Source organism: Anolis carolinensis, chromosome 4, assembly GCF_035594765.1.
Source record: "Anolis carolinensis isolate JA03-04 chromosome 4, rAnoCar3.1.pri, whole genome shotgun sequence".
Classification (NCBI taxonomy): domain Eukaryota; kingdom Metazoa; phylum Chordata; class Lepidosauria; order Squamata; family Dactyloidae; genus Anolis; species Anolis carolinensis.
Genome location: NC_085844.1, coordinates 20,155,629 through 20,166,320, shown reverse-complemented (window position 1 = coordinate 20,166,320; position 10,692 = coordinate 20,155,629). Strand labels below are relative to the sequence as shown.

Here is a 10,692-nt window from a genome sequence, read left to right as displayed (position 1 = left end):
AGCTACCTTCATCAAAATCAGCATCATCCTCTGTATGTTGAGGGAAGGGAAAGCAGTTGGTAATTTCAAGCCTGTCATCCACCACCAGACCCAGCAGGACACCTTGGACCACTTCATTGCCTTGACCTTCTTCTTGATAATGTTTGATGATCTTCAGCACAACCTGAAATGAAACCCTTTGATCAGTTTGGCGTCATTTAGAACAGAGATGAGCAGAATGCAATCCATGGGACAAATGAGGCCCCTGGACACCACTTATTTGGCCTCAGAAGCCCATATCAGTCCCTCAATCCCCCCCCCAAAAAAAATTCCTTAAAAATTCCAGCATGATTTAGGCGTAATTTTGATTGCCCCCATTCTACACCAATTTCTGCCCTCAATCACACTGAAAGCACCCCAAATACACAAAAACACATATACTCCTACCACATATCCCCACGCTCCCTAGAACCCTGCACTATTCCCACTATTCACCTTAGGGCACACAAGGTTTGAGTGTGCAAAAGCATCCTAGCCATTGTGGCAACACTTCATCTGCTGATTCAGCAGAGAAGGCTCTAGTCCAGGACTCCAACTTCCAGAAACCCTATCCAGGTTGTCCAGTGGCAAGGAATTATGGGAGCTAAAGTCCAAAGCATCCGGAGGACTACAGATTGTGCTGGCTTGCTATAGTGCCAAATGAAAGGGCATGTTAAAGGTCTTTCTTCAGTCTTTCTGTCCTCAAAGTAATCACCTCTCTCCCACCTTCTAAAACACTCAACTTAATTAAAACTTCTCCTATAGATAGGGGTAAAATTGAACAAGGAGGTTCTTTGGATCGTGGCCTAAATGTGAAAACGAGCATAACATGTCAACTAAGCAAAGTTTAGGGCCTACTAGATTCGGAAAAAAGAGCAAAGGTAATCAAATGCAGAGTGCTTCTGAATAATCAAGAGGACCCAGAGTCAAATTTCTGCTCAAGCTGAACTAATTACCAAGCAGAAGAGAAGGTTTCATTAAGGAAATTTATATTATAATTCTGCTCAAATACCTTGGCACCCCCTTCGTTAATTGAAATATGCAATAGATATGCAGCCCCATTATAAGATGCACCGATGCATTCCCCAGGAAATGATGCAGCTATCGCAAATCTTGGCACCTAAATTCAATACAGCCCAAGGGCTCGGTTGTCATGTTCTATTGAACGAAACCAGTAAATATGACAAAAGTCAACTTCTTCCTACTGTAACAAGATCTGCCTTCGATTTGCAATCTCATTTAAAACAAAGGGTGCAATAGAGTTTCACCATCATTCTGAATAAATGTGTAAGCCACCTGCAAACAAAGTGGAAGCTGAAAAGGGCCAAGGGCTGGTGTCTGAGACATGAAAGGATAAAAGGCTTTGAATCTGCACATTTCTTACAGTGCTAGCAAACAATAACATGACAGGGTTGCTGTGAGTTTTCCAGGCTGTATGGCCATGTTCCAGAAGCATTCTCTCCTGCCGTTTCGCCCACATCTATGGCAGGCATCCTCAGAGGTTGTGAGACCTCACAACCTCTGAGGATGCCTACCATAGACGTGGGCGAAACTAGCTTTTGACTAGCAATTAAATTTAAGCCTCTCATTGAGCCACTTTCTATCTGGCTCTTTTTAATAGCTTTAGCACCTATCTACAAAATCCAAAACAAGAGGGCAGTAAAGGTAAAGGAAAGAAATGCCTCCTGTTTGCACTGCACAATACAAAAATAATTTGTATTTACAAGTCCCTGATTGCAAACTATCTAACATGTGACATGACATTTTTACATTCATAAAACCACCTTGCTATCAATCAGTTTTACGCTTCCTTTGTAAGTGCCTAGGACTGCGGAAACAAAGCTACTGGGCTTTTTACCTTTACAACATATGCCATTAATCTTGTGTAAGCAGCACTGAAGTCTTATTGATCTGTCAGGGACCAGGTACGTAGGTAGAAGGCAGCATAACCTCTGCCAGGTAAACCCTGAGGCAGTCTGCACCAGAATAAGCATGGGTGGTTATTTAAGATTCTAATAAATGACACTGAACATAATTTGAGGGTTAGTATGAAAAACTCTGTAGTGCCCATTCTACAAGAGGCATGTATTGCCATAGAAACTCCTGATTGACTTCCACATAGCAACACTTTTGAATCGTGTGCTTTTAAGATTCGATTCTATGAATCTGCAGGCAGATGAGCAATAAGTAGCATCACATTGCAGTGATCAAACAAAAGCAATAAAATGATTTTAAAATGATAGCTTGGCACTCCTTTTGGTGGTTACTTACCCTTACACTGAGTTTAAGAGACAAAACTAGCTATCCCATAAGGAAGGGTTAATCTCCCACTGAGGTTGAAGAGCATAAGGAGCATCCAACTAGGGCAAATGCTGCAGCTAGGAAACAACTGTCAAAGTTCTCTCATGCAATGTAACATCTCTGCAGGTTCCACACAGCATGGGAGCAGGCTAATACATCCAACAAAGTTCTCTGTGGGGAAGGATCCACTTTCATTTCCAAGATTAACTGACAGTGCAAAGAGTCGTGCAAACAGCAAAACTAGCTCTTATTCCATAGATGAGGAAGGCATAGTGTAGGAGCGAACATTTCAAGTCTCCTGAATACACTTCCTGCTTGCTTTAAAGCCCTTTTCCTGGTGTGCCACCAACATTCAATGGCACAGTTTGCTCCTGAATTGCAGAAAAGTGGCAGCAGTGGAGTGCAACCTGTGACAGGCTCCAGGAGCAGGGCATTTACCCATCTTCATATGTGGATGTACCAAATGTGTGGAGTAACACTAGGGCTCCCCGATATCAAAAATCACTTCAAATATAAAATAAAAATTTCCTACACAACTTCTAGCCCTGCCATGACAGAAACTTATTACACTATGTAACAAAATTTGGAAGACTTTCCATTCCTGATATGAAAGTATTATTTCCTGTATAATTGTGTGGTACTTACTTTGAAAGTAGTTTTTATACTCCAGAAAGTTCATTTTTGTGATTTTCCTTAATGAAAATATGCTATTTTTAACCTTTCATTTTGCAGACCACAACAACAAAGTTTTTGCAGTTTAATGAACTGTTTCCATGTTTTTTATGATAGAATCAATTAGGAAATGATATTTGTAACCCAGGAACAAAAATCGTGTTACATAGTGTTATCAGCCTCAGATTGCATACAGTAAACTGAGCCCCAGCACAAATAGTTTACTCCACTTCTAGAGTAAACAAAGTTTTGAACCAAAATTTACTAGTTCACATCTGTAACCATTAGGCTTGTCACCTACCCTGTTTCCCCTAAAATAAGACATCCCCAGAAAATAAGACCTAGTAGAGGTTTTGCTGAATTACTAAATATAAGGCCTCTCCCAAAAGTAAGACCTAGCAAAGTTTTTGTTTGGAAGCATGCCCACCAAACAGAACACCAGAGCATGCAGGATCGGCAAATGTACATACCATAGATTGTTGTACATAGAAATAATGGTAGTAACAAGAAATTTTTGATAGGATTCACAGTTTGTCTGGTTATGCTGGTTTGTGATGACAGCTACTGTACAGTATATAATAAATGTTCAATTTTTTTGTTCAACAATAAATGTGAATTCTTCTTCATGGAAAAATAAGACATCCCCTGAAAATAAGACCTAGCGCATCTTTGGGAGCAAAAATTAATATAAGACACTGTCTTATTTTCGGGGAAACACGGTATATAATCCAAGAATTAATGATACTTATGTGGAAGGACACAGAAAAGGTAGTTATTCTGTATGATTAAATCATCATGGTCTCGCTTACCAATACAACTGAAACAATCATAACATTATTAAACAAAAGACAAGATGAGAAGCCTGCCTCACCCTTGTGAAGCCATGGCCTTGCTGTTTCATAGCAGGCACATTCCTAAACATTTCATTATACAGGTTTGTAGAAAGCTGCGAGCTACTACTGACCAACAAAGAGTCAGGAGCAATAGTGCCAGCTTGTGCTGTGTAATCTCCTATAATAATGGAATGCAGCAAATTGCTACTTTGCTCATGAAATGCCTACTACTGCCATCTGTGTATAAAAACATTATTCTTCAGCTTGAGTTCCCAGCGGTTGCCTGTGTGGATATTTCAAGATGACAGCCAAGTGCAATAGCAGTTAACCTCATCGTCATTCAACAAGCCATTTTTCACATGGGTTTGAGCAAAATTTCTACTGTCACTTTGAATTTAGAGGAAAGAGCCTGCAGGGCAAGAGGGTGGGTGAGAGGAAGAATTTCTACATAAATCTAGCCTTCAGAAAAGACTGAACTAAGAGGAATGCAACTAGTCAGCCCTCCACATTTGCAGGTTTAACTTTTGAGGATTTGGTTATTCATGGAATATTTGGTTCCACCTCCGCTGCAGCTCTATGGTATTTTTAATAGGAAATGCAAGCTTTGAGAGACTGAAACAGACTTCAAATATGTAATGTGGCCTACATGTCCCTGTAAAACAATGTAGGGCAGCAACGGAGGAAGCAACAAGCTCCAATATGTACCTGTCTTGCAAAGGAACCTCACCACCTTGAAAGCATCTGTGAAAGATTAAATCTCATTCCACAAATAAGCCACAAACCCAACATTCAGGATTTCTGTTTCCATGACTAAACTCATTGTAAGAAAATGACCAGGCTCTGGAATATTCTCAAAGATGATAAAATTATGCTGCTTTTTAAAATTATCTCTCTTCATCAACATTCTTCATCATTATTATTAACATTAATCTATATATCTGATTTTACTTGTCCAATTAAGTGACAAAAGTTACTCCTTGAAAAGTCAAAAATCAGCTTTAAAATCACTGACATTTTTGCACTATGCTTCATACAATATTATGCCGTGAGAGGCCATACTTTCAGAACTGCAGGCCCTCAGAATTAAGATTCATTGTAGCCAACAAAAGATAGAAGAATGGCTCAAAAGATATTCAAACTGTTGTCCCTGCTCCAACCAGAAGAAAGCCAAAAACATTTTTGGAAGAAGGTGGGGGGGGGGGGGGAGGATCAAATGCTATGTCTCTTCTTCGGATGAGTAATTCTGTGCCTTGACCATTTTTCCTCCTACATGCCAACACACTACAAATTGTTACAGGCAATAGGTGAGTGCTTGAGAACCTAAAATTTCTTGGAAAACTCCCTTTTCTACTCCTTCTAATTCTGTATTTTTCAGCAATAAGCTCTCATTAGACAAATAAAGTACAAAAGACACTAGTCCCAAGGTATCCTGCTCTAATAAGCACCAAGTTCATAAGTGACAGCTTTCATTTCCTAGAAAAAGTATACCATGATCTGGTAGTAGAGGTTTTGACAATTAAAGGATTAGCTGCTACAAGAGCTTCACTGAAAGAACGAAATCACCAAGGGGATTTGTGAATGTAAGTAGAAATACACTATTCAATGTGTCCAAAAGTAACAGACGATAAACTGCCCCGAAGATCAAATTTCATTAACCTCACTAGCTAGGCAATGCAACAGATTTTCTGATCCAAAACAAAACAAAACTGTTAATCCACAACAGCATAATAAACTGCCAATTTTTTCTTCAAATAGGAAGATAATTATTTTAAGCAAAATTTCAACCTTTAGCCTTGCAGTATGCCATACAAACTACATGTGAACTTCTCAACACGATGCTAGGCGAATATAGTGTGTAGCGGGCCCGGATCTTTCAATACATGTTGCTGTTCCCTGTTACCAACAACACAACCTTTCTTTGCAGTAATGTACCACAATAATTATGTGGGCAATATATGGTGATGGCAAAGTCTACCATCCAGGTACACACCAATGCATTTTGGATATGATCTATCCCCAGGATGATGAATTTGCAGTCTTCCACAAAATGTTGTACTATAACTTCCATTGCCTATACTGGTAGAACTAATGGGAGCTGCAGTCCAAAACCATCAACACATTATCCATCCTTCGTTTATTCCTAATTCGGCGTCTGTTTTAAAGTGTTCACTTTTTGAAATATGAAATCAAGATATGCTACACCCAAGCTTTTAACTCTATTGAAAGAAGAGATAAGATTAGTCTGGCATAGCTAAAAAATAAGTCACGCCAGACTAATCTTATATCTTTTAAAAAAATAAGAATTACAAACTTGGTAGAAAGAAATGCTTGGATGTAACATAGCTTGATTTCAGTAAGGTCTCTGACAAAGTCCCCGATGATATTCTTACAAACAAACTAGTAAAATGTGGGCTAGATAATATTGTTAGGTGGATCTGTAATTGGCTGAGCAACCAAAGAGTGCTAATCAATGGTTCCTCTTTGTCCTGGAAAGAAGTGACTAGTGGGGTGCCACAGGGTTCTGGCTTGGGCCCTGTACTATTCAACATCTTTATTAATTATTTAGATCAAGATTTAGAGTGCATGTTTATCAAGTTTGCAGATGTCACCAAATTAGGAGGGATACCTGTTGAGCAGCTGCCTTAAATCACTCTGACCATGAGGTCATGAGTTCGAGGCCAGCCCGTGGCGGGGTGAGCACCCGTCAATTAAAAATAAAAAATAGCCCCTGCTCGTTGCTGACCTAGCAACCCGAAAGATAGTTGCATCTATCAAGTAGGAGATAAGGTACCACTTATAAGTGGGGAGGCAAGATTAACTAATTTACGACCTGGAATGAGGAAGTGCCGTCAGTGTGGATGATGAAGCAGCTGCTCCCCCCTGTGGCCAGAATCGAACATCCCCTCAGAAGAATGTTAACTTGCCTCTGCGTGTGTCTCTCAGTCTCTGTTTGATGTGTTTATGGGCATTGAATGTTTGCCCTATGTGTGTTATAATGTGATCCGCCCTGAGTCCCCTTCGGGGTGAGAAGGGCGGAATATAAATACTGTAAATAAATAAATAAATAAATACCTAAATGACCTTAACAGATTAGAGAACTAGGCCAAAACTTTTTTAAAAATGAATTTCAACAAGGAGAAATGTAGGATACTACACTTAGGCAGAAAAAAATGAAATGCAGATAGATGGGCGACACCTGGCTCAACAACAGAATATGTGAAAGAGATCTTGGATTTGTGGCAGACAACACATTGAACAGGAGCTAACAATGTGATGCAGTAGCTAAAAAAGCCAATGGGATTTTGGGCTGCATCAAAAGGAATATAGTGCCTAGATTAATGATTCCCAACCTTTGTTCCCCCAATATATTTACAGAATTCACTGTCATGACAATGATGCAATAACAATGAGGAGAAATAACTTTTCAGGTCAATCAATGGTTATTAGCCATAAAGAGTATATGAACCATCCGGGTTCAAAGGCCAACTGAAGAAGAGCAGGAAAATAAAGGGCTATTGCCTCCAAACCCGGAAGAAACTTAATTCATTCCAAAAGTTGGGAGAAAGGTTAGATACTGCTAATAACAAACGTAGTCATAATAATAGTACAGGTTGGATATTCTTTATCTGAAATGCTTGAGATCAGAAGTGTTTAGGATTTGATTTTTTTCAGGTTTTAGAATGCCTGTATTTTTCATATGCATGAAAAGATACCTTGGAGATGGAACCTAGGTCTAAACACAAAAATGCATTTGTTTCATATACAGCTTATAAACATAGTTCATTCACTACTTGTATTGTGCATGAGACAGAGACTTGAGAGAGACTGGAGATCAATGAAATGGTGGATGTCTAAACACTGGGGTCAGAATGAATCCATGCCTGCTGTCATTTCAACTTGTGTCTCTCTCATTTGTTTGCTACATCTGTCAAGTATGGTAAGTGAAGCTAGATCAGGCTTGGGCAAACGTCGGCCCTCCATGTGTTTTGGACTTGAACTCCCACAATTCCTAACAGCTGGTAAACTGGCTAGGATTTCTGGGAGCTGAAGTTCAAAAAACCTGAAGGACAGTTTGGCCTAGAAAAACTTGAAATGGACATCGCATGTAATTTCTGTTTGTATTAAATTATATATCAATATCAATGGTTATTAGTCATAAAGAGTACATGAACCATCTAGGTTCAAAGATCAACTTCAGAAGAGCAGGAAAATAAAGGGCTATTATCTCCAAACCCTTTCAGGAAGAAACTTCATTCACTCTGAATGTTGAGCGAAAGGTGAGATACTACTAATAATAAACTTAGTCATAATTTATTTATTTTTATCCTGCTCTATCTCTGGCTTCCAAATTGGCAATAATTTAATGCTGCATTAACATAAAACAAACAAAATACAATTAAATACATTAGATAAATTAAATAAGCTGTTTAAAACACTGCATATAGACCCAAAATCATATTCAAGATGCTGTTTCAATCGCACTGCATTTACTTTGTAGCTGCACATAGCCCTGTACCACTCTCCAAACGCTTGGTTCCATAGCCAGGTTTTAACTTTCTTTCTAAAGGCCAGGAGGGAGGGGGGCAATCTGATTTTGCTGGGGGCCACCACTGAGAAGGCCCAGTCCCTTGTCCCCACCAGCCACACCTGTGAAGAAAGTGGGACCAATAGCAGTGCCCCCCCCCCCCCAATGATCATAGTGCCCGGGCTGGTTCATAGGAGGAGATGCATTCCGAAAGGTGAGCTGGGCCAGAACCATTTAGGGCAGTGGTTCTCAACCTGGGATCCCCAGATGTTTTTGTCCTACAACTCCCAGAAATCCCAGCCAGTTTACCAGCTGTTAGGATTTATGGGAGTTGAAAGCCAAAAACATCTGGGGACCCCAGGTTGCAAACCACTGATTTAGGTCTTTATGGGCTAAAGCCAGTACTTTGAAATGTGCTTGGTAGCAAACTGGGAGCCAGTGGAGCTGTATGTTCCCTGTGCATTGCTCTGGTGAGCAGCCTGGCTACCGCCAGTTGTATAATAATAATAATTACTATTAGCATTATAGAATTATATTTATTACAATAATGCAGGTTGGATATTCTTTATCTGAAATGCTTGAGATCAGAAGCATTTGGGATTTCAGGTTTTGGAATGCCTGTATTTTCATATGCATAAGGAGATACATTTGTTTCATACACAGCTTATACTACACATAGTTCATTCGTTAGTTGTATTGTGTATGAGCTAGAGACAGTGAAACTAGACCAGGCCTGGGCAAACTTGGGCCCTCCGGGTGTTTTGGACTTCAACTCCGACAATTCCTCACAGCCTACCGGCTGTGAGGAATTGTGGGAGTTAAAGTCCAAAACACCCGGAGGGCCCAAGTTTGCCTAGGCCTGGTCTAACTGCTCCCTCAGGCGATGCTATGACCGGCATCCTTCCTCCTCCACCGCCTCCTCCTTCTCCCTCTTCTCTCACCAGGCCGTCGATCTGCACTTGCTTCACCGCGGAGTCGCCCGGAGCCGATTTGACCTTCACTTTGGCGGCGGACGACGATGAAGCACCGGCTGCTTCTTTGCGCGACGCCATCGCTGAGAGACCGAGAGAGAGAAGGAGTGAGCACGCCTACCGGGAAAGGGAGACTGAGAGCGGAAGTGCCTTCACCGCAATAGATTCCGGGCGGAAACCAGGCGCCCATGAAGAAAAGTTCCGGGAACGAGTAGGACGCCGAGACAAGTTGGGCAAAGAGGGGGAGTGGTTTGAAGGCATGTGCACTCGGTTTTATATACAGTAGAGTCTCACTTATCCAAAATAAACGGGCCGGCAGAAAGTTGGATAAGTGAATATGTTGGATAATAAGGAGGGATTAAGGAGAAGCCTATTAAACATCAAATTGGGTTATGATTTTACAAATTAAGCACCAAAACATCATGTTTAACAACAAATTTGACAGAAAAAGTAGTTCAATACGCAGTAATGCTATGCAGTAATTACTGTATTTACGAATTTAGCATCAAAATATCATGATGTATTGAAAACATTGACTATAGAAATGCATTAGATAATCCAGAATGTTGTATAAGCGAATGTTGGGTGAGACTCTACTGTACCAATACATAGAATCATATATACACACGCGCCTATACATATGTATATATACTAAATATTAGTGCATTTATATCTAATCTGAATATATATTAATATGTTATCAAAAATTAAAAATACATAATAAATACAATATATTCAAATATATTGTGTTTAATTTTTTATAATTCTTTCTATTTTAATTATTATAGCCCCAGGTAGCACAGCGAGTTAAACCACTGAGCTGCTGAACTTCCTGACCGGGTATTATTACACGTATTAAAGTACATGAAACAAAAGTTAAAACACAAAAAAATAGAATAATATTAATACTTTTATTACTCTCCTTCTGGCTTGAGGTGGGTTACACATAAATCTAAAAAATCTATACATCTAAAATATTCTATAAAATACACATATTAAAACATATTTCTACAAAATACATTTTAAAATACACCGAACAAAGATTAAACACGAGAAACAAGTTTTGTGATTTTGAAGGTTAGGTAAAGGTTTTCCCCTGACGTTAAGTCCAGTCGTAACTGACTCTGGGGGGTTGGTGCTCATCTCCATTTCTAAGCCGGAGAGCCGGCGTTGTCTGTAGACACCTCCAAGGTCATGTGGCCAGCATGACTGCATGGAGCGGTACCTATTGATCTACTCACATTTGCATGTTTTCAAACTGCTAGGTTGGCAGGCGCTGGGGCTAACAGCGGGTGCTCATTCCGCTCCCGGGATTTGAACCTGGGACCTTTTGATCTGCAAGTTCAGCAGCTCAGCGCTGCTGGATTGTCTG

General features: G+C 40.0%; 1 protein-coding gene across 1 annotated transcript in view; it reads right to left on the bottom strand.

Annotated features, from left to right (window-relative positions):
• eif3h (eukaryotic translation initiation factor 3 subunit H) overlaps positions 1 to 9,457 on the bottom strand; it is a 73,505-nt gene extending 64,048 nt beyond the window's left edge. Inside the window, exons 1-2 of the mRNA XM_062980070.1 lie at positions 9,291 to 9,457; positions 7 to 163 (exon numbers count right to left, since the gene is read on the bottom strand). Of these exons, the coding sequence (XP_062836140.1) occupies positions 7 to 163; positions 9,291 to 9,401 (268 nt within the window). The 5' untranslated portion in view covers positions 9,402 to 9,457. The remainder of the gene's footprint in view (positions 1 to 6; positions 164 to 9,290) is intronic.
• Positions 9,458 to 10,692: the final 1,235 nt, after the last annotated feature.